General features: G+C 44.9%; 1 protein-coding gene and 1 long non-coding RNA gene across 3 annotated transcripts in view; one reads left to right on the top strand and one right to left on the bottom strand.

Moving 5' to 3' along the window:
• LOC137504300 (uncharacterized) overlaps positions 1-23,580 on the top strand; it is a 132,943-nt gene extending 109,363 nt beyond the window's left edge. Inside the window, exon 4 of the long non-coding RNA XR_011019464.1 lies at positions 23,473-23,580. This is a non-coding gene — a long non-coding RNA (uncharacterized lncRNA). The remainder of the gene's footprint in view (positions 1-23,472) is intronic.
• Positions 1-26,407, bottom strand: part of PLCB1 (phospholipase C beta 1) — an 887,760-nt gene that overhangs the window by 101,274 nt on the left and 760,079 nt on the right. For both annotated transcript variants that reach the window (XM_068232505.1, XM_068232506.1), the window contains 3 exons: positions 3,564-3,699; positions 1,964-2,026; positions 546-765 (listed from right to left, as the gene is read on the bottom strand). In XM_068232505.1, coding sequence (XP_068088606.1) covers positions 546-765; positions 1,964-2,026; positions 3,564-3,699 — 419 coding nt within the window. The remainder of the gene's footprint in view (positions 1-545; positions 766-1,963; positions 2,027-3,563; positions 3,700-26,407) is intronic.

The raw sequence follows: 26,407 nt of genomic DNA, 5'->3' as shown, positions 1-26,407 counted from the left end.
CCAGTTCACCTCCTGGTGGGACACACAATTGGGCTCAGCATTGACGGGCCAGTTGAAATGGCCACGTGAGCTGGATCAAAGTGCCCACCCTTCCCAGTAAAGGCAGCCACATCCACCAAATAATATAGGTAGCCAGATTCACCCCCAGAATAGGTAGCTTAAAGAACCCCCCTCTCTTTCCCGTATAGGTAGTTAGATTCCCCCTAGTTTAGGTGCCCAGATTCACCCCCAGTATAGGTAACCAGATTTCCCCTAGTTTAGGTGCCCAGATTCACCCCCAGTATCGGTGGAATTATCCCACCCCCAGTATAGGTAGCCAGATTTCCCCTAGTTTAGGTGCCCAGATTCACCCCCAGTATCGGTAGCCAGATTTCCCCTAGTTTAGGTGCCCAGATTCACCCCCAGTATTGATGGAATGATCCCACCCCCAGTATAGGTAGCCAGATTTCCCCTAGTTTAGGTGGCCAGATTCATCCCCAGTATAGGTGGCCAGATTCCCCCAGACTGAATCCCAGTGACAGCTGTTATAAAGACATTCCACTCACTTCTTTTTGCTGTCCCGTCTGGCAGTCTTCTCCAGGATGGCCCTCCTTCTCAGGTAATCGTTCTGGATTTCATTGTACTTAGTGGTGTGCTCTTTGATCAGATCAGTGGTTTTCTTGTGGTGCCTTTTAACAAGATCCTTCATTTCTTTATAATGCTTTTTTTGCAACTTCACAAACGACTTCTGTTGCTTTAGTTCCTCAATACTCTGGGCTTCTACTTCTGCAACAGACATAAGAGAGAGATCTTTAGCACAGGTTCATTGATTAAAAAAAAAAGTCAACAAGCATCGCTCAGGGTGGGGCCCTGCAATGCCATTGCCTAAAAACTGCCCTGAGTGTTATTAATGTTAAATTTACCTCAAAACAAGCCAATACAATAACAAAAAAGAAAACCTGTAATGAAAAAAAACCCTCCGGGGGATAGTTACCTCAGGAGGGGGAAGCCTCTGGAGCCTAACGAGGCTTCCCCCATCCTCCGGTGTCCCAGCAATCCAGTGCGGCATCCTCCGAACAGAGGCAAGCAAACGGTTCTTCGGGTTAAGGCGGAAATGGCCGAACCTGATTGTATCCGCTCTACTGCACAGGTGCAAGTCCTTTGTGCCTGCCCAGTAGAGCGGATATAATCGGGTTTGGCTATTTCTGCCTTACCTGAAATAAGAGCCGCTAGTGTCCCTGCGCAGGACCGCGGTAGGTAAATAATGCCTGCACCTGTGCTGTCTTGTCAGCTTTTGTCCAGGAGCTTTCGGGGGAGCCAGCACTGGATTCTCCAAAGCTACAGAGGATTGGGAAGCCTCATTGGGACCCTGAGACTTTCCCCTCGGGAGTTAAGTATCCCCAGAGGGGTTTTTTTTGTTACAGGGTCTCTTTAAAGCAGCCCCTTGTGCCTATGGGCTCAGTAGCTGCAGGGCAACTGTTTCTGACTGAAGTCTGACTGGATAAGCTGCTTGCTTATTTCAGGTATGTGATTCAGACACTGCTGCAGCCAATGAGATTAGCTGAACTGCCAGGCAACTGGTATTGTTTAAAAGGAAATACATATGGCAGCCTCCATATTTCTCTCATTTCAGGTGTACTTTAAAGGGAACCTGCAGTGAAAAGAACATGGAGACGGACATATGTATTTCATTTTAAGCAATACCAGTTGCCTGGCTGTCCTGCTGATTCTCTGCCTCTAATACATTTAGCCATAGACCCTGAACAAGCATGGACAAATGAGGTGTTTCTGACAAAAATATGATTAACCCCATTCTTGTTTCAGGTGTGTGATTCAGACACTACTGATACCAGAATGATCAGCAGGATAGCCAGGCAACTGGTGTTACTTAAAAGGAAATAACTATGGCAGCCTCCATATCCCTCTCACGTCAGCTGCCCTTTAAGTCATTATAATTGATTTCTTACCATCTCAGGATATTTACCTGTTAAAACAGTCATGATAAGGTCCTCTGCTGGAGCAGTCTTTGCAGGAACTTTAACCGAGCCTATGGGAAAAAAATGTTAGGTAGTTAGCAATTTAATAGAAATGCGTCTGTCACTGTGTACTGTTCTTTGATTTACTTATTGTTGACTCTGTAGAAATCTGTGCTGGGAGACTCAGTGGAATTACAGTGTTGGATTCTAAATAGAAGCAGGACATTTGGGCAACTGCCACTAATGGACGATTTGGGCACTGCCTTAGGTGTTGATGCAAATATCAATTAGGCGCCAAAATATTACAGATTTGGGCGTCCTATAAATATTGTTTTGAAAATTAGAATGTTACAGTTTTTGAAATGTATTTCGTTTTCTAAACATTAGAACGCTATAGTTTTTTTAAGTTATGATTTCAAATTTTGGTCTTTTTGTATTTAACAATTTTTCTTTTTTGAAAATTATTGTTTTCAGATTAATAAGAAAGTTATAGATATTGAGGTTTTTTGTATTTTGTATTTAACATTGTTTTCTTTTTAAAAGCATGTGGTTTTAGGGTTAGGCATCAAGAAGGGGGGTTTTATGGTAAGGTGTCAGGAAGGGGGGTTTTAGGGTTAGGTGTCAAGAAGGGGAGTTTTAAGGTTAGGTGTCAGGAAGGGGGGGGGTTAGGGTTAGGCATCAGGAAGGGGGGGGGGGGGTTATGGTTAGGTGTCAGGAAGGGGGGGTTAGGGTTTGGCATCAGGAATGGGGGTTTTATGGTAAGGTGCCACGAAGGGGGGTTTTAGGGTTAGGCATCAGGAAGGGGAGTTTTAGGGTTAGGCATCAGGAAGGGGGGTTTTAGAGTTAGGTGCCAGGAAGGGGGGGTTTTAGGATTAGGCGTCAGGAAAGGCTGTTTTAGGGTTAGGTGTAAAGAAGGTTAGGCATCAGGAAGGGGAGGGGGGGGGTAGAGTTAGGCGTCAAGAAGGGGGTTTTATGGTTAGGTGTCAGGAAGGGGGTTTTAGGGTTAGGCATCAAGAAGGTGGGAATTTATGGTTAGGTGTCAGGAAAGGGGGTTTTAGGCTTAGGCAACAGTAAGCGGGATTAGGGTTAGGCATCAGGAAGTGGGGTTTTAGGGTTAGGCATCAGGACGGGGGGAGGGGGGGGGAGGGATTACAGTTAGGCGTCAAGAAGGCAGAACTTATGGTTAGGTAACAGGAAGGGGGGTTTCAGGTTTAGGCATCAGGAAGGGGGGTTTCAGGGTTAGGCATCAGGAAGGGGGTTTTAGGGTTAGGCATGAGGAAGAGTTTTTTTAGAGTTAGGCATCAGGAAGGGGGTTTTAGGGTTAGGCATCAGGAAGGGGGGGTTAGGGTTAGGCATCAGGAAGGGGGGTTTTAGGGTTAGGCGTCGGAGGGCGTAGGGTCCTGTGTGACTGTAGGGATAGAGTTAGTTGTTATACTATCGTCATTACCACTGTAATGTATATTTTCGTTTTCATCCGGCACCTATAATTCACAGCGGTATTCATCTCTTAGGCTTATATCTGCTTCACCCGGTGCCCATTTTTCTCACACCCCTATTGCATGCATGCTTCTGATTAGTCTGATGTAGATTTTATCAGCTCATTCTCACCTGGAGCTGGCTGACTGTGCACACACTGAGATGCTGGCTTGGGAGTTAATGTGGAAGCATGATTCAAGCCATTTTCTGCTGGTGCCGGCCTTGGCTCACTGTTGGCCTCTTGAGGGACCTCACCACCGGCTTCCACCTAGAAATCGAAGAAAGGAGGCATTATTGCAGTCTGACCAGAAAACGTTAATCATGCAAGTGGCACAGTCTGAAAATAGCTGTGCTATGCTTGTGAGCATTCTGTTGTTGAATATAATATGTAAAATGGAGATCATGCTCGTATGCAAACCTCCCAACTTTGTGAGGTAATAAAACGGATATTTGAAAACACACTCCTGCCACACTGCTAACCACGCCCCCACCACACCCCTCGCCATGCATATCACAGAGAATTCAGAAGCAAATCATGTCGTTTTACCATTCAAACTGGTCCTTTCTATCATCATTATTTTTTCTTCATTTTAACATTTGAAAATAAGAAATATATCAATTTAATCGATGGGAATAAAGTTTAGAGTCAGTTAAATACATTTTTCAGTAGAAAAAATACATATATTAAAAGACATCCGAGGTGAAAATAAACTGAAGAGAAAAACAATTGCATCTATCCTCCTCCTCCTAAAAATTACTTTTTTAGATATCCCACAGTTTTAGATTATGTGTAACTCTAGTTTTTAAGTTTTAACTGTTACATTGTCTGTGCACAATAACACCTTCACTGAAGTATGCTAGAGCTCAAATCTATGTATTAATGACCATTTCTATCCCTTTCCTGCTCCAGGAAGCCATTTACTGGCAGGAAAGTATTTTATGGCTGTCATTACTTATCAGTGAGGGTTATGCTTTAGTCTAACCCAGTCCGCCCCAGTCCCGACCTGTAATGGAACGCGGAAAAGCCGCCTTGTGTACTGACAGCAAGGCGGCGGATTCCACGTCCAGCGCGGCGGTTTGCACGCAGCAGCGTGCGTCTGGTGTGGCTGGGTCTGTTAGTTCACACAGATTGAGAAATACGCACGCGCGCTGAGAGGCAGAACCTTTATGACAGCCGAGGTTGGTCAGCTGACCTCAGAGCAAGTGACTATTGGTCAATCACTGATGGGTGGCGCCGGAGAGCGCTGCTCTATATATAGTTACTGCTGGTCAGTCTCAGGTTGTCTGCCGTTGTGAACACTTACGTGGAAGCACTCAGACCTTAGTCAGATCCTACAGTGTGTTAGAACCAGGAGGACCTGGGAATTCACACTGAGCCAGATTACTTCTGTTATCATTGTGTTATACTTCAGACTAGTTCCAGGGTGTCGAGACCACGGACCTCACACCCAAGATTAGGGACTTTGTGTTATCATTGTGTTATACTTCAGACTAGTTCCAGGGTGTCGAGATCACGGACCTCACAACCAAGATTAGGGACTTTGTGTTATCATTCTGTTATACTTCAGACTAGTTCCAGGGTGTCGAGACCACGGACCTCACACCCAAGACTAGGGATACTGTGTACCATTATATTATACTCCAGACTAGTTCCAGGGTGTAGAGACCACGGACCTCACACCCAAGACTAGACATTGTTTGATATCTGTTATGACCTACTGCTTGTCTGACTATCCCTCTGCTTTCTGATTCGGTACCTACACATATCTGATTATCTGTTGTCAACCCTGCCTGCCTTTGGATACCGAATCAGCCTTCTGTCTTTGTACCTTGTATGTCCATGTGTTGCCGACCTGGCTTGCCCGACCTTGAGAGCTATCTCTCTCCTTTAAGAGATAGTCTCCAGACCTCCTAGTGACATAAACCTTTCAGGTGTCACTCACTCACAGGTCCTTCCTACCTTCAGCCTGGGACTCCACCCCTTTGGAGGTCTCAGGCTGCTGGAAGGTATTTGCACTTCTCAGAAGGCAGTATCGCCCATTCTGCCAAAGACCACCTGCTCCTCGGGTGGTCCAACTCAAAGTCATTACAGTTGCACCAAACACTCACACTATATAGGTGTCCAGAGGTTAGTTATACTTGGATTATCGGTTATTCTGCAGATCATCAATAATCGGGTATATATCTGTATTCTTGGTGATACTGCAGATCACCAATAATCAGATTCTTTCTGTGTGCTGACACCGATCGTTACACAACCCAGCTAGAAATTGTCACTTGCATACCTGATGTTTAACTCTTTCAGGCAGAGAAAGAAAAAAAGGAACACAGCCTAGCTATTTGTGTGCTTGGCACTATACTGTACATATACATGTCTATCTCATCATGTCACGTCACCTCGGTTGTCGCAGATCTGTATATCAGTCTTGAAAGAGGGACAAATAAGGAAGAAAGAGGGAAAGAGGGATTTGGTTGTCAAAGAGGGACTGTCCCTCCAAAAGATGGACAGTTGGTAGCTATGACCAGCTTACACCAACTACACAGTGCCAAATTTCTAGAGGTGAAAGTCCCTGTATGGCATAAGATCTTGATGCAAAGACTCTGGAACCATTCCAAGTGTTTTTGGTACAGAGGATCAGGTAGAGGAATTCTGACTCTCACTCCCTGAACCTTCAGTGCAGCAGAGAGGTAAATGTTTAGTCGACGCGTAAGACCAGGTTCCTGGAGAGCGTTAGTGTGGGGGGTTATGCTAATGTAGGTATAAGGGTAGCATGAAGTCGTTTTCTAAAGTAGGCTTAGCAATATGGACAGATAAGTTCATAGAGTCAAGTCACTGTTAAGGTAGTAAGAGGATAGGTTAGTATGGGGATAGGATTAGAGTAAAAGTTTGTACACTCATTAGGTCAAACTTGGCCAAGGTGACCGCTAAAGATCGCCTCTGCTGACAAACTTACATGCATATGGCAGCCCCTGACCATCCCCAATGCGTCGGCTGAGTGCTACTCTCTTGTTCTTACATCTTACCCCCCCCCCCCCCCCCAGTAACAGGTCAATAGCCTGGAGGCTAGTGACACTTCTGTACAGCATCACCTGTATTGTCACCTGAAGGTCTGATCCATGATCCCTGTTGGCAACAGTGACTGAATGTGTGTACTGAGCTTAATGGTAGGTTAGTGAGTAGATAGAATAGATAGAATTAGAGGAGCATAAGGATAAGAATATAATGAAGGTAGGATATTTGTTAGGTTAGTAAAATTACCATTAATGGACCTTTTTTTTGGCAATAAGGTGACAGAAAACAAAACCGTAAACAAAAGATGCTTTTTATTCACTGTACCCACTAAGGAAAAAACAGCCTCAATGCCATGGGCCAGTGAACCCCTACCCCTCCTGCCCCCCCCAAGCAGGTGCCTGTGATGCTTTGGTAAAATAGGCGCCACATAGCTGTAGCGACGCTCAGGGGGCATTTTGGGCACAGGCAGTGCCTGATAAATAGTAGAATATTGGTTTTTTACCAATACTACCATGGCGCCTTTTTTACACGCATGTTACTACCCCACCCCCTTCGCATGTGATTTTCCAACATGTCTGAGCACAAAAGTGATTCAACCACATATCTTGGGAGCAATAGATGTCAGCAGATTCAAACAAAGTAATAACATTGGCCAGAAATTGATTAAACAAACTGATGCATGCAGGTCCGGATTTACATCACAGGAGCCTATAGACACAGATGTCCTGGCATCTTAGACCTCACCCTCCATGAATCTACAAACCCCACCGAACCGCATTGCCAGTGTGCTGGCTCTCCTCCCTTACTTCCATTGCCCATCATAGGTAGCTACAGCTGTCTCTTAGCCAGTGGTGTAGCTAAGGAGCTGTGGGCCTCGATGCAAGTTTTACATGCCCCCCCCCCCCCCCCAGTAATCTATACATAACAATTGATACAGTGCACCAAAAACTCCAAAACCTGCCAATGGCAACTACAGTGTCAGAGGTGCAAGAAGGGGATGTGGAACAGTTTGTTAATGATTACCACTATTCATAGTATCTATAGAAGTGATTATTATGAGCACAGGACCAATAGAGAGCTAATACTGTAGTTGAGGGAGGGCCCTTGAGGGCGACTCTGGCCCAAGGTCCCTGATGAGGTTGCTACCTCTACACCCCCTATTGCTACGCCCCTGCTCTTAGCATTAGGTAGCCAGAGCTGCCCCCGACTGAAGGTAGATCTCGTTAGTGGAATTCCGAGGGCTTGGTGAGTAACCTCTCATTTACACTCCATTTGGGACTCTGCATAGGGAAGGAGGGAGGGAGGCACTTCCTACAGTGCCTTATGGTAAATCCGGCCCTGGGTGCATGTATGGCCACAGATCACTCTTCATTATGTGGCCCATCTCTTAGATTGAGCTGTATATGGTAGGCCAGTAATCTGCAAACTTGGCTCTCCAGCTGTTAAGGAACTACGAGTCCCACAATGCATTTGCCTTTATAAATCATGACCGTGGTTGTCAGTCTCCCACAATGCACTGTGGAACTTGTAGTTCCTGAACAGCTGGAGAGCCAGGTTTGCAGATCACCGTGGGTAGGCGAAAGCACCATGCATCTAGCTGGACATATTGTATTATTATGCAAAGATCCCAACTTTAGTACGTTCTGATAGTGGACCACATTGTTCAGTAAGAGAATGCTATACAGCAAGAACCTTACACAAGTGCAATCCTCTTTTCCCTATATGCAAGAATTATAAAAAAGAAAACGTTTGTCTGAATTTCAGCTTCAAAGGAAAAGAAAAAGCTAGGAAGTCAGTTCTATGTATCAGCAGAATTGGATTCTGGCACAGACTCCCCAGCTGATGTTTTTAATTAATTGCTTGCTACAGACCGAGGAAAATGGCAGCATGGGAAAACATGTTTTTATTGATCTCAATAAGGGATGTCCCTGCTAATAAGGAACAGCTGGAAACCATAGTGGAAGAGCCCGACACAAACATGAGGGGGATGCCAGGAAAACACTGGAGAAGGAACGATATCATACAAGTCTTATGCAAGGGAGATGCACATCGTAACTGTCGGGCATAAAATAAAAAATAAATTCTTTATTTTTATCTGGTAAACAAGTAATAAGGATGCTAAGCAGGCAATCCAAAAGTGAGAAATCACTCTCACTTTTCTTGTCCATAAAAGATCACTCCCCAGTTTCCCTTATTTGGTACGTCTGCCACACAAAGGAATTTGCAGGGCATGCTGGGTTTTCGTTTTTTCTTCTTTACTTTCCCCTCAGACTTAACTAATGCAGCCTGATTGGCTGAAGCCTCTTTCCCTCCTGTTTTCCCCTCCCACACCTCTGTTCCTCTCTTATTGGCCAATATTTCTCATGCTGAGAAGCGGCAGAGTCACACAATGACAATGTACTTTCTATTGCAGAGCTCGGTAGGAGTGTCTGAAGACTGGGAGGAGGGCGGATGATGCACAGACAGAGTAAAGGAGGAAATTATGTCAGGATTGGCTCAAGATAGACAGAGTCAAAATGGAAAACCCCAAGAAGGATTTTCTCTTTTTTTTTTTTTTTTTTTTACTATAGATGAACCACTGTGGGTTTTTTTCTGTGTAGTATGGCTGACAGCTCCTCTTTAAAAGGCACTACTGTGACTCTTTCCTCATGTCCCATACAGATGCAGGCCAATACTGGTCTGTATCATCAATTCTAGTATGGGGTGCGCTCCTTTCCACCTTACATCAACCACTTTACAGATATAGGTTTCCAAATGACAACATTCCTGGACCCTTTGGATCACTATAACCTAAGAGGTGTATGTCCCTTTAAAACAGTGAATGCAAAAAGGTCTAGCGTTCAGCAAAAATGTCCTTTATAAATGTCCTTGATTATTGCTATAGAAAATCCTTCACCACCAATTGGTTATTACACATCTGGAATGCTTTGACACCAGCAGGGAGTTGCAACACTTATCTTCATTTGCACATTACTCCAGCCAAATAAAGTAAACCATTTGCGCTCACCGGATCTTCAGGCTAATCATATCAGATCAGCAAACAAGCATGCGGCCCAGCCAGCAGATATTGCTCCTTCTCAGCAGTGCAATGTCTTCATAAACTCATGTAAAGAGAGGATAAACATCTATATTGTAGTATGTCTCAAACTTAGCAACCACCTCTAGTGCTCCCACACACACCTCACCGCTAGTGTGAGCCAACACCGGGGGATGGTAGAATCAGGAAATAACAACACAAGCCTCTCACCGGATTGCCTGGCTGGCCCAGCACAGACCAGCGAATACACTTGTATAATCCAGTGATCTTTAATTGCAGCCATGTTTGCAAATAACCTTCAACTCTAAGAATATTCACATAGGGTAATACCATTTTATTTCATATAAAATTTAAAAGTAGTGCACTTACAAAGTAGCTGTTAAAATGCGCATGTAGTATCGTCCACCTGTAGCTGACGTCTCCTCTGCTGCTAAGTTCCGCCCGACTAGTTTCGTCAATGATGACTCCTCAGGGGCCTTGCCAGCAGCAGTAAGGAGACGCTATTTGTTCCAGTAGATCATGTCACGTGATGCAGGTGTTTCAGTGCCGCCCACTGACTTCATTCATACCCATCACTGAATTAGATGCTTAAAGCTTCCTGTTGGTACTAAGATTGCAATTAAAAATTCCATATTTGCCTGTGCATCCAAATCTACACCTTCCTACCTAACATCATGTGGACTCCAATACCCAGACCACCTTGCAGTAATGTCATCATCTATGCAATGTTGGTCTGTGGCTGCTGTGATCCTTTTCTTTCATCTACACAGCAATGTTCAAGTGCCACTGGCACTAGGCTGTGTGTACAGAATGAGAGGGAGAGCAAGGTATAAAACTGGTGCCAGTTCTCCCCTGCACATCCTGTAATGGCAGCTACTGGGGAAGCATCGGAGGGGAAGCATCAGAGTAATAACATGGGCTCCCTCTGGGGGAAATCAGATACTTGTGCTCTATATCATAACATACAGTATATAGGGATTATAGAAAGGCACAAGGAATGATATACCAAGAGGAATGGAGGAGCGACATAAACAACTCCCAGAAACTCACATTCTAACAATCACTGCAGAGATAGTACACAATGGCCCTGTATCTAGAGAGGCTACACCACCCCAAGGACAGGCAGACCCCGAGCCTGCACCGTCTTAGGTGCCCACAGCCTGGAGATAGAGACAGGGTGGACATGGAAACCCTGGGAGGAGAGACTGTGCAGGCAGTGTTACCATGGGGCCCTGGAGGATGAGGCTCACTTCCTGCTGCATTGCAGCAAATACACACCTGTGAGGACCACCCACTTCCAGATAGTCTCCACCCACATCCTGGATTTCACCTCCACAGATGAGGAGAGGAAACTCAACATCCTACTGGGGGAAGAGGAAAAAACTATGCAAATAGCTGCCCGATATGTCGCTGCCTGCCACCAAGTGAGAGGAACATGATACCCCACGGACTGTACACCTCTTATACTACCCCCTAAACCCTCCTGTCCCTTATATCCTCCACATCCTTATGGCCTATATACCCAACCCCCTATACCCCTCCCTCAATCCCTCAACCCCTTCCTCCCATGCTAATGTTAATGTTTTGCTCTGGCAATGCTAAATGTAGTTAGTCCAGCCAAGAACGCTTTTTTGGATTTGGATTTATATATATGTATCTGGGGAAGGGGGTGACTTAGTGTAAAAACCAATGTGAGGTCCATGGCTCTATAGCCCTGTAACTGCCTCCAATCATTCCTGTTTCCTCCCACATACCAAAATATAATGATAGGTTTAAAACATCTAAATTGAGAGGGATGTGGAGACTGACATATTGATTTTCTTTGAAATAAAACCAGTTGCCTGGCTATCCTGCTGAGCCTCTGCCTCTAATGCTTTTAGTCATAGACCCTGAACAAGCATGCAGATCAGATGTTTCTGACAGGATTCGCCTCATGCTTGTTTCAGGTGTGTGATTCAGACACTACTGATGCCTAAAAGATCAAGAATGCCAGGCAACTGGTATTGTTTAAGGGCAAATACATATGGCAGCCTCCATATCCCTCTTGATGCAGTTGTCCTTTAAATGTCTTTACCCCGAACTAGCCTTAGAAGATGGTAGAGGGTGAGACTATGACTATTTTAGTCACATTACACTGTGAGCCCCAATGAGGGACAGCTTGTATTATTATTACTGTTTATATAGAACCGACATCTTCTGCAGCGCTGTACAGAGTATATTGTCTTTTCACATTACTGTCCCTCAGAAGAGCTCACAATCTAATCCCTACCATAGTCATATGTCTATATATGTATCGTGTAGTGTATGTATTGTAGTCTAAGGCAATTTAGGGGAAGCCAATTAACTTATCTCTAGGTTTTTGGCATGTGAGAGGAAACCAGAGTGCCTGGAGGAAACCCAGACAGACACCGGGGGGGGGGGGCGGGGGCATACAAGCCCCATGCAGATAGTGCCCTGGCTGGTATATGAACCTGGGACCCAGCACTGCAAGGCAAGGGTGCTGTCCACTACACCACTGAGCTGCTGTGCTTTGTAGCATCAAGTGTACTCCGTTAAGCGGGACCGAAAAGGCCAATGCTGTATACCGTAAATGCATAATGATAACAGTGCTCCACATTTCCCCAAAATGATTGAGATCAAAATAACTAACAAAGGAACTGAACTTATTTTCCATTAAAGAGGACTGGATTTTATATTTTATCTTCTCGGTGTACTGGGAGCTCGGAAGGAGAAATCAGGCTATGGCTACAGTGAGCTACATAACAGTTTCCTGTGAACAATTACATAAAAAGATCTATTAGTTCTGTTTGGTTACACAGCAAAAGCTCTGGCGCCACCTAGTGAAGGATAGCTGAACATGCAGGTGTGAAACAAGCACAGATACTGTATGTTCATTTTTTTCAGCATTCATTCTCTTATAAGCAGACTACACCAGTAAGTAACATTCTACATAGGATATCATTGCAGAATGACTTACTACCTTAAAACGTTATAAAATCCACTTAAAGAGAAACCGTAACCAAGGATTGAACTTCATCCCAATCAGTAGCTGATACCCCCTTTTACATGAGAAATCTATTCCTTTTCTCACACGGATCATCAGGGGGCGCTGTATGGCTGATACTGTGATGAAACCCCTCCCACAGTGTGATGTCAGGACCAAGGTGCTGACAGTTTCCTGTCTGTGAAGCTTATTGCATTGTAAGAATTAGCGGTTTACAGCTGTTTCCAACTGCCAAAAAAAGCAAGCAGCATCTCCTTCCACTGACATCACCTGCCAGCAGTAAATAGTCACCATGTAGTAAATGTTTTATTACATTATTTTCACTGGAGTTCCTCTTTAAAAAGAACCCGAGGTGATCTTCAGGGGGCAGATGGGACACAGAGGCATGTCCTTTGCCCCCCACTGCCACACTATAGCCTCCCTAGTGTAGCGACAACATTTGTCGCTAACTCGGAGGTAAACACAGAGAGAGGGATTCCCTGTTCAAAACGCCCACCAGTAGTGTTCCTGCAGGGTTTTCTGAGCTGCCATTGGGCAGCTCTCTCTCCCTGGCCATGCCTCCTGCCGCTCCCCCGCCTCCCTGCACGCTATGAGAGACACACAGTCTCTCAGTGCAGCGTTGTGACCCAGAGGTCACAAAAGTGAAAATGGGCCATTGCGGCTCACGGGAGCGGCGGTTTTTGCGACTTACCTGATCTGCTCGGCCCCGCGGATCGGGTAGCTTACTTTTTTTTATTTTGCGAAAAATGGCCTGGTCTTTATGGGGGTTTAAGCCCGTGGACCTTAAGTGGTTAAAGTGAAACCGTGACCAAGGATTGAACTTCATCCCAATCAGTAGCTGATACCCCCTTTCCCATGAGAAATCTTTTCATTCTCTCAAACGTATCATCAGGGGGCTCTGTTGAAACCCCTCCCACAGTGTGCTGTCAAGACCATGGTGCTGACATCACACTGTGGGAGCCTTGTTGCATTGTGGGAAATAACAGCTTTTTCCAACAGCTAAAAAAGCAAGCAGCATCTCCTTCCACTGACATCACCTGCCAGCAGTAAAAATGTCACCATATCATAAATGTCAGAATGTAAATTTAGGGATAGGAAAGATTTTACAATGAGCAAACACTGACTAAATCATTTATACATAATTATTGTAAAAATTAAGCACTTTTGTTCATTACATTATTTTCACTGGAGTTCCTCTTTAAGTCACAATGATAGCTTATGCTGCAATAATTACAGTATAATATTAAATATTAATACTTGGATACCTTAACCACTTAAGGACCGCCCCCAGCCGATGGGCGGCGGCAAAGTCCGGGCCCAAACGACCGCAATACGCCCATCGGCGGGGGCGGCTGCGGGAGTGGCTATGCGGCGATCGCGTCATTTGTGACGCGATAGGCCGCCGGGGACTGGCTCCGCCCACCGCTCGCTGTAACCCGCCGGCCGTTCGGAAGCGCCGGCGGGTTACTAGCTGCCCGATCGCCGCACGGAAAGTGTATAATAGGCTTTGTAATGTATACAAAGCCTATTATACTGGCTGCCTCCTGCCCTGGTGGTCCCAGTGTCCGAGGGACCACCAGGGCAGGCTGCAGCCACCCTAGTCTGCACCCAAGCACACTGATTCCCCCCCCCCTGCCCCCTGATCGCCCACAGCACCCCTCAGACCCCCCCCCCTGCCCACCCCCCAGACCACTGTTTGCACCCAATCACCCCCCTAATCACCCATCAATCACTCCCTGTCACGATCTGTCAACGCTATTTTTTTTTTTAGTCCCTAATCTGCCCCCTACTCCCTCCTGATCACCCCCCCCACCCCTCAGATTCTCCCCAGACCCCCCCCAGACCCCCCCCCCCGTGTACTGTATGCATCTATCCCCCCTGATAACCCGTCAATCACCCGTCAATCACCCGTCAATCACCCCCTGTCACTGCCACCCATCAATCAGCCCCTAACCTGCCCCTTGCGGGCAATCTGATCACCCACCCACACCAATAGATCGCCCGCAGATCCGACATCAGATCACCTCCCAAATGCAGTGTTTACATCTCTTCTCTCCTCTAAACACCCACTAATTACCCATCAATCACCCCCTATCACCACCTGTCACTGTTACCCATCAGATTAGACCCTAATCTGCCCCTTGCGGGCACCCAATCACCCGCCCACACGCTCAGATTGCCCTCAGACCCCCCCTTATCAATTCGCCAGTGCAATATTTACATCTGTTATTCCCTGTAATAACCCACTGATCACCTGTCAATCACCCATCAATCACCCCCTGTCACTGCCACCCATCAATCACCCCCTGTCACTGCCACCCATCAATCAGCCCCTAACCTGCCCCTTGCGGGCAATCTGATCACCCACCCACACCAATAGATCGCCCGCAGATCCGACATCAGATCACCTCCCAAATGCAGTGTTTACATCTCTTCTCTCCTCTAAACACCCACTAATTACCCATCAATCACCCATCAATCACCCCCTATCACCACCTGTCACTGTTACCCATCAGATTAGACCCTAATCTGCCCCTTGCCGGCACCCAATCACCCGCCCACACGCTCAGATTGCCCTCAGACCCCCCCTTATCAATTCGCCAGTGCAATATTTACATCTGTTATTCCCTGTAATAACCCACTGATCACCTGTCAATCACCCATCAATCACCCCCTGTCACTGCCACCCATCAATCACCCCCTGGCACTGCCACCCATCAATCAGCCCCTAACCTGCCCCTTGCGGGCAATCTGATCACCCACCCACACCAATAGATCGCCCGCAGGTCCGACATCAGATCACCTCCCAAGTCCAGTGTTTACATCTCTTCTCTCCTCTAAACACCCACTAATCACCCATCAATCACCCCCTATCACCACCTGTCACTGTTACCCATCAGATTAGACCCTAATCTGCCCCTAGGGCACCCAATCACCCGCCCACACCTCAGAACGCCCTCAGACCCCAGCCCTGATCACCTCGCCAGTGCATTGCTTGCATCTATTTCCCCCCTCTAATCACACCTTGAGACACCCATCAATCACCTCCTGTCACCCCCTAGCACACCTACCCATCAGATCAGGCCCTAATTTGCCCCGTGTGGGCTCCTGATCGGCCAAACCCTCAGATCCCCCTCAGACCCCCTTCCGATCACCTCCCCAGTGCATTAATTGCATCTATTTTCCCCTCTAACCGCCCCCTGAGACACCCATCAATCACCTCCTGTCACCCCCCTAGCACTCCTATCCATCAGAACAGGCCCAATACATCCTGTCATCTAAGAGGCCACCCTGCTTATGACCGGTTCCACAAAATTTGCCCCCTCATAGACCACCTGTCATCAAAATTTGCAGATGCTTATACCCCTGAACAGTCATTTTGAGGCATTTGTTTTCTAGACTACTCCTCGCGGTTTAGGGCCCCTAAAATGCCAGGGCAGTATAGGAACCCCACAAGTGACCCCATTTTAGAAAGAAGACACCCCAAGGTATTCTGTTAGGTGTATGATGAGTTCATAGAAGATTTTATTTTTTGTCAAAAGTTAGCGGAAATTGGATTTTTATTGTTTTTTTCACAAAGTGTCATTTTTCACTAACTTGTGACAAAAAATAAAATCTTCTACGAACTCACCATACCCCTAACGGAATACCTTGGGGTGTCTTCTTTCTAAAATGGGGTCACTTGTGGGGTTCCTATACTGCCCTGGCATTTTAGGGGCCCTAAACCGTGAGAAGTAGTCTAGAAAACAAATGCCTCAAAATGACCTGTGAATAGGACGTTGGGCCCCTTAGCGCACCTAGGCTGCAAAAAAGTGTCACACATGTGGTATCGCCGTACTCAGAAGAAGTAGTATAATGTGTTTTGGGGTGTATTTTTATACATACCCATGCTGGGTGGGAGAAATCTCTCTGTAAATGGACAATTGTGTGTAAAAAAAATCAAATAATTGTCATTTACAGAGATATTTACAGAGATATTTCTCCCACCCAGCATGGGTATGTGTAAAAATACACCCCAAAACACATTATAATACTTCTCCCGAGTACGGCGATACCACATGTGTGGCACTTTTTTGCACCCTAACTGCGCTAAGGGGCCCAAAGTCCAATGAGCATCTTTAGGCTTTACAGGGGTGCTTACAATTAGGCACCCCCCAAAATGCCAGAACAGTGAACACACCCCACAAATGACCCCATTTTGGAAAGTAGACACTTCAAGGTATTCAGAGAGGAGCATAGTGAGTCCGTGGCAGATTTCATTTTTTTTTGTCGCAAGTTAGAAGAAATGGAAACTTTTTTTTTTTTTTCTTTTTTGTCAGAAAGTGTCATTTTCCGCTAACTTGTGACAAAAAATAAAATCTTCTATGAACGCACCATGCCTCTCACTGAATACTTTGGGATGTCTTCTTTCCAAAATGGGGTCATTTTGGGGGTATTTGTACTTTCCTGGAATTTTAGCCCCTCATGAAACCTGACAGGTGCGCAGAAAAGTCAGAGATGCTTGAAAATGGGAAAATTCACTTTTTGCACCATAGTTTGTAAACGCTATAACTTTTACCCAATCCAATAAATATACACTGAATGTTTTTTTTTTTTATCAAAGACATGTAGCAGAATAACTTTCGCGCTCAAATGTATAGGAACTTTTACTTTATTTGAAAAATGTCAGCACAGAAAGTTAAAAAAAATCATTTTTTTGCCAAAATTCATGTCTTTTTTGCTGAATATAATAAAAAGTAAAAATCGCAGGAGCAATCAAATAGCACCAAAAGAAAGCTGTATTAGTGACAAGAAAAGGAGGTAAAATTCATTTAGGTGGTAGGTTGTATGAGCGAGCAATAAACCGTGAAAGCTGCAGTGGTCTGAATGGAGAAAAAGGCTCTGGTCCTTAAGGGGCGAAAAGACTGTGGTCCTGAAGTGGTTAAATACATTAACTTCTGGATCTATGAGTTCAGCTACCCATACACTATTTGACCCCGGTGCCCATTGTCCCACGATCTACCCACGATGGACATTACAAAATAAAGCGTTGATCGCATTAAATACGCCTATCCTGATCGTGCGATTTCCCCACGGGCTGATTGTGGTACCAAAATAATTACCAAATAATAATAACTGCAGTGCTGTGGTTAGCCACAGTTTCTACCCAATGAGACATTTGTTGAATCTAACATCTAACTGGACAAAAATATTGTATAGTGTATGGGTACATTTACTCTCTACATCATCATGTATTTGCATTTATCTAAATTGCCACGGGTATTGTCTACTATCTTGTTTCAATAAAAATGGTACCTAAACCTTTTCATCGCTGCTTCAACTTTTCACTATTCAGGTTATAACTCTGAAAAATATGCAGCAAAGTCATAATCATCCTACTTAGAGATAGTAAGCGAGATGCAAATTATTCTGACTTGCATGCAAATTCCATGCAAATTGTTTGCAACTTGGCAGTGACGTTGCAATAGGGGTGCAGAGGTTGCGACCGCACTGGGGGCCCTTGGGCCAGAGGGCCGTAGGGCCCTCACTCAACCTGAAGTATTAGCTCTTTATTGGTCCTGTGCTTGTAATAATCACTTCTATAGATACTGTGAATAGTAGTAATCCTTACCAAACTATTCCCATTCCCCTTCTTGAATCTTTGACACTGTGGTTGTCCTTAGCAGGTTTTAGTGCACCGTATCAATTGTTATACTGTATATAGAGTGTTGGGGGAAGGGGGGCATGTACTACTTGCACTGGGGCCCAGAGCTCCTTAGCTGCGCCACTGTAACTTGGAATTGAGCTAATCAGATTCACTTACTGCTAAATCTGGCCCAGTTCCAAGCTGCATTTTATCTGGCATCATAATCTGGTGTGTGTGTGCGTGCGTGCGTGCATGTGTGTGTGGTCTCGCGTCCCCCCTGTACATCTGGGTAGAACAGAATCAGATTTTACCCATTCACCTCAATGGAAAACATGTAAAAGGCTGCCATTCTCTCAGCAATACAGAGTCCCCAAACTTTGCACAGTTGGTTACTTGGTGACCGAGGTTACAAATTCAGGTAAAGTGGGCGGAGCATAAAACAGCCAATCAAATTTCAGCCATTCATTTTAAATGGGAAAATGTAAACTGCAGCCATTCTTACACTGTTAATGGCGGGGTTCTCTAACTTCGCACAGTTGGTCACTGGGTGACCGGGATTAATATTCAGAAAAGTGGGTGGAGCCTACAACAGCAAATTAAAATTCACCTATTGATTTTCAAGTGGAATATTTAAATGATCTCATTCTTACACTGTGAATGGCAGAGGCCTTGAACCTGCTATAGTTGGTCATTGGGTGACTGGGGTTCTGGAATCTACAGTATGTAGTTAACAAAAGCTCTGAGACTGAAATGTTTGCATTCATTTCCATCTTGTGGAGCATTTCTGCTATCCAGAGGCTTCCCCGGTGTTATACTTGGCTTAGTTGTTAATTCTCATACTAAGCATTCTCCCCAAATGCAAATGTATGAAATATTCAGTGAGGCTCCATCAGCTACAGCATTTAAAAGTACATACATTTTTTAACATGGATTTGACGTGCATTTATTGAGCCTACTGTCATTTTGCTGTTATTGGTGCATTAATGTGCATTTTCATACGTGTCTCCAAATGGAAGCCTAAGTACAGTGTGTCAGGAATATATTGGGGCGCTGATGCTGTTAAGGAATACAGTAATATATTTTCATTTTCCCATTTTTATATCTGCTGTGGTATGTCAAAGGTGTAGATATGCGGGCTAGATTCATGGACTGTTCATGTATTTGTGTGGGTGGGTCACTAGACCTACATTTGCATCTAAAGAGGACTTCAGTGAATAGAGCTTGGGTAATCAGACAATGGTAGAAGTGAAGTGTTGAAGTCCTTGACACTTGAAACATTTACACTTCTGTTGAGGAGGTGAAGAACTCTAGACTAAGTCAGGAAGAGTCGCTGCACCAAAAGTTGACATGTTGTGAGGAAATTGAATTATTGGTGGAGGTGCCAACTATACCCTGTAAATCACATCTATGGGAAGGGGGTGGAAATCTCTGCAGACTTTAAAAACGGAGACAGGAAAAAGCCTTAATCAAGTTTCCACCTGGAGTTGAAAGCCTCACTTCACAATCTTTTGATGTATAGACTTTTACCTTGAAATGGAATATGTCTAAGATTTAGTTAACAACTAGTTCCCCCCCTCCCCAAGGAAGTTGCAGCCTCCAGGCGTATCTCACAGTATAAAAACAGCCGCTAGGATAACCACAACTTGTAGTTCTTGGAGGTAGCTCACACGGTTAGAACTAACCTGGTTCCTGACCAGAAGTGCGTACTCCCGCAACAACGCCAGATCGATACGCTGGTATGTTTATTTCCCCGTTTATTTTGGTAAGCAAAATCGCTTTGTGTGTATTTTTGTAACTTTTATCTTTGTAACTTTTTATGTTGTTTTTTGTAATCTTTTGTATATAATCTGTTCTGCATTGTTCCACGTTTTTTATGGAATATTAAATTATTTAATAAGCTTGACTTCTGCTGTGCTAAACTAACACTCATAGCCTAGAAGAGATTGAAGTGCAACTGTGTATAGTCCATGCCTAATTAAATGAATATATAAAGTCAGCGCAGGTCTATAGTAATACAGCTTTCATCATTTTTTGGTATACAGGATCTTCGAACAAAAGGGTAAAGAAGCAAGGCTTACCAGATTCCAACAACCCACATTATAAGGTTGTAAACGAGTTTGATAGGAAAAAAATAAGTGGTCCCTCTTTTTCCCTTTGTTGCTCCCTACCCCACAGAGTGCTGTCTGTTGTCCTCTGTTATCGGAGCATGGAGTTTTCTATGCATAATCATAGCCGCACTACACGGCTGAGTATATGAATTTGCATAATTTTGCATAATTTCCATTTATCGGATACCTATGGGATCTGTCTTGCATGATCACTATGGATGCTCCTCACTTTCACCACTTGAGGTCCCCAGAGCTCCCACGGAGGCTGTTCTATCATTTCATTGTCTCCACTATACATACAGATGTATGCACCTTCTTAGTACAGTATATTAGACGTGCTTTTCATGTCACACCTAAGCACACTTCATGCATATGTATAGTCGCACTGCACTGCTATGTGCTTCATTGTTTACGCTTTTATGATCGTATGCGTCACTGCATACGCATTGCATTTTTTTTTTTTTTTACTAAATGCGACTTTATTGCAGCATAAGATTAATTATTTTTGTTTATTGTTCCATATGTCGGTTTAGATGCTCGCAGTGGATTTTTGTCCCTATGTGCGCTTTTTGTTGTTTTATGCTTCGCCGCATGCGTGTTCTACATTGTAGTAGAGACCGCTTTCACTTTAGATGTGCTCTTTATGGCACGCTTAAGTAATCTTTATGCGTAATCCTAGCCGCATTACACTGCTGTGTATATACATTTGCATAACTTTGCATAATTTCCATCTATCGGATACCTATGGGATCTGTCTTGCATGATCACTATGGATGTTCTTCACTTTCACTACTTAAGGTCCCTGGAGCTCCCATGGAGGCTGTTTTATCATTTCATTGTTTTTACTATGCATACAGATTTATGCACCTTCTTAGTATAGTACATTAGACGCGCTTTTCATTGCACACCTGAGTACACTTCATGCATATTTATAGCCGCACTGCACTGCTATGTGCTTCATTGTTTACGTTTTTATGATCGTATGCGTCATTGCATACGCATTGGATTTTTTTTTTTTCCCTTCACAGGAAGAACTTGTGCTCCACTTGACCCTGGTGGAGTGCAAGGCTACTTCCTGAGTTCCAGTGACTACTTCTGGTACAGGAAGTGCCTGCTTTTCATCTAGAAAGAAGTTTTTACATAGGAAAGATATGCCCTAGGGCAGAGTAATCAATCTAGCTTTTAATTTAGCCTTAACTAGCCTACTACAAATTGAATATGCAGGTAATATTGCATTCACCTCTTTTTATTCACACTATCTGAGAGATCTTTTGCTACTGTCTCTCTGACACAATGCAATTTGTCACAATGTTTTATTTCATGTTTGATGCTTTCTGCCTTTGACTAGTGTAGTCTGAATAAGGTGGAGCCTAACCACTCCCACTTTTTAATTCAAAAATGTTATAAAGTTGGTGCTGGCCGCCTGGTCGCCTTTCTCCCCTGATGACGCAAGATTGCGAAACCGGTCGGGAAGGCGACAGGCGGCACCATTTTATTTGAGGTCTTCTATTGACCATTTTATGCGCGCTACTTTTTCGGGGTTCCCAGTGCACGGGCCCCGTATGTGAGTTTTCTTTTATCCTTGTTTTTAATTGTTTTACTTGTTATGTAATAAAGACGGTTTACACTTAGATGTGCCGTACATCTCTTTCATGTCACTATCCTACTGGACTCCCCTTTGGTGAGTCTCTGCGATCTCAGGATATCTACTATATTCCGGAGGAATCTGTAGTGTGCAACATCGCTGGTGAAACGACACCATTTGAAAGTTCTGCGGACCACCTATCAAACTTGTTTACAACCTTATAATGTGGGTTGTTGGAATCTGGTAAGCCTTGCTTCTTTACCCTTTTGTTCGAAGATCCTGTATACCAAAAAATGATGAAAGCTGTATTACTATAGACCTGCGCTGACTTTATATATTCATTGCTTGTGTGGACTTTTGGACATTGTCCTTCTCGGCTGCGGTCGCCTTCTGCCTTGGCGCTGACACTTGTTGTTTATTCATGCCTAATTGTATGCTTGAGCAACACTACCATATGAAATTGTAATTGCATTGTGTGTGGGGGCGTTTGTCATACGTTGGCCTAAAGCGCGCAGCTGACCCAACGTACGAAAAACGCCAGTGCGAGTAGCGACAGCAGAGTGGCTAACAGTATCGTTCGGAACGACTGTTAGTGGGTTTTTGCTTCACTACAGTGTAAGATTGCAACTGTGTGTGTGTGTGGGTGCGTGGCGTTCCCGTATTCGGCCTAAGCACAAAGCTGACCCGAATACGAAAATGCGGAGTGCGCGCTGAGGACTCGACAGCAGAGTGGAAGCATCTAGCGAACAGCTAGTGGTGGCAGTGAGAGGTGTTCTGAGGGGTCCCAGCCTTGTTTTAGCTTGAATAAGGCTGCTCCCCGCTTGATCTGGTCAAACCCGCAGTCGGGAACCGTATACGCAGGCGTGCCGCGGGCCGGTTCCTAACACTGTGTGTCACAGAGGAACTGTAACCAAGGACTGAGCTCCATCCCAATCAGTAGCCGATACCCCTTTTCCCATGAGAAATCTATTCCTTTTCTCAAATACATCATCGTCGGGGGCTCTGTATCCGAAGACATAACAACAAAAGTTGTTTAGGTGATACCTTTAATGACTAACTGTACAAGATTAGTCATTACGGGTTCTGTGTGGCTGATATTGTGGTGCAACCCCTTCCACAGTGTGATGTCATGACCAAGGTCCCGATGCAAAGAAACTGCTATTTATAGCCCAGGATTATTGACACAGTGAAAAAAAAATGAACACAGGCCACTACTATTATAAGGAATATAACTGTGGGGGCTGATTCCGACGAGACCCGAGCTGAGTCTGCCACTTCCGAGTCTCGGCGCTTGTTCCCCATAGATGACGCTGCCTGGGGCTCACAGGTCGCACTTCCTGATAGGCGGAGGCCACGTTCCCAGTATGCCCTCCGCAAAGGTAAACAGTGATCAGCTGACTCCAGTCAGCTGACAGTGCGGTGTCAGCTGGTCATTCAGCTAACACCTAGGCAGGGCCCTTGCCATGTGATTGGTTGTGTGGAATGTGGCCGACCACTGATTGGATGCAGTTGGTATTTAAACCTGCAGAGTGCTCCCAGTCATCGCCCATGATAAGCATAGCTTTGGCTAGTTGCTACGTGTGCACTTTGATTGTATTTGATATTCTGCACTTTGACCTTGGCTTGTATTTGACTACGCTAATGTGTTTAACCTTTGCTTGATTCCAGGATAACCCTTTGCCTGCTGCCTGGACCGATCTCTGCTAGTTACTGGATGTCCCTTGCTTGCCACCTGGACCGACCTTGGACTGTTACTGGATATTCTTTGTATTCCACTTGAACTGGACGATATGTATAAAGTCTACTTTCCTTATCAGTCAACTAACAGTGTGCATAAATTCTTGCATAACCAGTCATATATCATCTGGACTTCTGCTATGTCACATAACTTTGCATGCAGACTAAAAGGAACTGTGTTATACTTGCATCAATTATCACCTGTTGCTACATACTGCATGCAAGTCTGCTTGGACTATTTCATAACTCTGATCAAATTACTGTTGCTATTGAATAACTTTGTATGAAGATGTATAATACCTGGATTACTTATCTGAATTGTGTATGTGATACTGCTGAACTGTGTTACTAGCCTGAGTAGTGGCTCCTGGTGGTATATCTGCCTTCTACCTCAGCTTGTATGCCTTGCTCACCTAAGTCCTAATTAGGGCCAGCTAGTGGTGTGCCAGGCAGGGACAGTGTAGGTGTCAGTTAGTGGTATGCCAGGCAGGGATAGCTAGGTGAAGAGCGAGATCTATAGCCTGGGACATACACGCTGACTCCTATAATTATACCCCCAAACTTGACATCCATGTAGGATTGGAATTTTACATGCATGTGTTCATCTCATCATGTCGCACGTCACTTCAGAGTGAACTTCAGGAATCCAATGGGAAAATTGATCAGTGTTTAGCCATCTATAGAGTCCTGACAGAATTTCCAAGTGGAACTCTAGTCCTGAAAGGTGAATCTTTTATATACTGAGCTACCGTGTTGCCCTATAGCAGGGGTGTCAAACTCAAATACGAAGTTGGCTGAAATTAAGCTCTGGGACCAAGTCGCGGGCCAACCTCAATGTCTAGTGGTCACCTCTCTCCCTTATAAAATCCCCTGGTATCTAATAGCCCATCTCCATTCCCTATACAGTTCCCTGGTGTCTAGTGCCCCCCTCCTTCCCCTATACAGCTCCCTTGTGTCTAGCGGCCCCCTCTTTCCCCTATACGGCTCCCTGGTTCTAGTGGCCCTCCTCCTTCATCTATACAGTTCCTTTGTGTTTAGTGGTTCACCCTCCCTCCCCTATAAAATTCCCTGATGTTTAGTGGTCCTCCCTCCCCATACAGTTTCCTGGTGTCTAGTTTCCCTATATAGTTCCCTGGCAACTGGTGGCCCCCTCCCTCTCCTATACAGTTCCATGGTATCTTGTGCTTTCCCCCTCCCTATTTGGCTTTCCTGGCGATCTAGGGCTTACCCTCCAATATAGCTTCTCTGGTGGTCCTAAGTGGGCCAAACATAATGCAAAGTGGGGAAACCACCTAAGGGTCAATTCTGATGGCTCCGAGGGCCAGATTTGGCCCACGGGCCGGAGTTTAACATGTATGCCCTATAGCTAACAGAAATTGACACAACTGTGACCTGAGCTTCTCAATCGGTCTATGAGGCCAGCCATTCAAATACTGATAAGGATGCTTGAGGCTAACCTTCAGTTTTCTGCTATGGGCTTTTTTTTTCACCATAGGAAAGCATTGCATGCAGAACGCATGTGTTCTGCAAACAGTATGCAGAAAGAATGAACTTGTTGAGCGTTTTAAAAATGCATTGAAAACGCAAATAGGTTTTTTTGCGGACCATAGACTATCATTATGTCCGTTTCTGCATGTGTTTTCTACAACGCCTGCAATTCAAATAAGTGTAACCCTGGCCAGAAACTCCAACAAGGAGAGCCTTCCTCCTGACACTGGGAGTTTTCCTCCTGATGCTTAAAACAGTGCCACCAGGGGTTTAACTACAGGGGAGCAGCCCCTGCAACTGCAGGGGGGGGGGGGGGGGGCTCAGGGCTGCAAGGGGCCCTAACTATTACCTCACTTCCTCTGATAAAGGGGTTCAGCCTTCGGATAAGGCATTTTTGTGGCTACACTGGTTATGGGTGAGAAGATTATGATGGCCACACTTGTTTTATAAGCCTTGCAAAATGGGCCCCCTGGCTGTGAGGGTCACCAAGGGTAGGCAAGGGAAAGGGTGTAAACATTGGGGGGCCCCATTCAAGTTTTTCACATCTCTGCTGTGGTGAAATCATCCTATTTTCACATGAAGAATATTGCAAAAATCAAGCACCTCATCCTCCCAGAAGATCTGCCAACCTTAGTTTATGCCTTTATTACATCCGGACTGGACTACTGTAATGCTCTCTAAACCGGCCTTCCAAAGAAGGACTTGTACCGCCTACAGCTAATACAGAACACTGCTGCCAGACTGTTGACCAACCAACCCCATCACTGCCCACTGCCACCTATAAAATGGAGGATCCTATTCAAGAACGGCCTACTGACATTCAAGTCACTACATAATCTGGGCCCTGGTTACATGAAAGAAATGTTACAGCTGTGTAGCAATCCCTGCAATCTCAGATCCACAGGTTCTAATAATCTAGTCATACCCAGAGTCTACTTGGAAACTTTTGGTCCCAGAGCCTTCCGTCATGCTGCTCCTACATTAGGGAACTCCTTGCCTCAGTAGATCAGGACAGCTTCATCTCTGGAAGTGTTTAAATCCAGACTCTGGACGTGTTTAAATGAAAACCCACCTGTTCAGTCTGGCAATTTGCAGAAATATAATTTTTGTTTTGTTAATACTTCATCCTACTACCAATCACTGAATCTGAGACAGCGCTTTGAGTCCTATGGGAGAAAAGCGCTATAAAAATGTTATTGTTAAAGTTTTGCTGGGGGGTGCCATGATTTGTAATAAAGCCCGTGAGTGCTACTTTACATACAGGGGTTGGACAATATCATGAAAACACCTAACATTTTGGCATCATAATCTTTGAACATGTTTTAAGCAATCAAAACATGACATATGTTAATGTTTTTTGTTTATTTTTGTTATTTTA

The sequence above is a fragment of the Hyperolius riggenbachi genome, chromosome 4 (genome assembly GCF_040937935.1).
Source record: "Hyperolius riggenbachi isolate aHypRig1 chromosome 4, aHypRig1.pri, whole genome shotgun sequence".
NCBI lineage: Eukaryota > Metazoa > Chordata > Amphibia > Anura > Hyperoliidae > Hyperolius > Hyperolius riggenbachi.
Note: the sequence above shows the minus strand (reverse complement) of the source record. Positions and strands in the feature narration are given on the sequence as shown.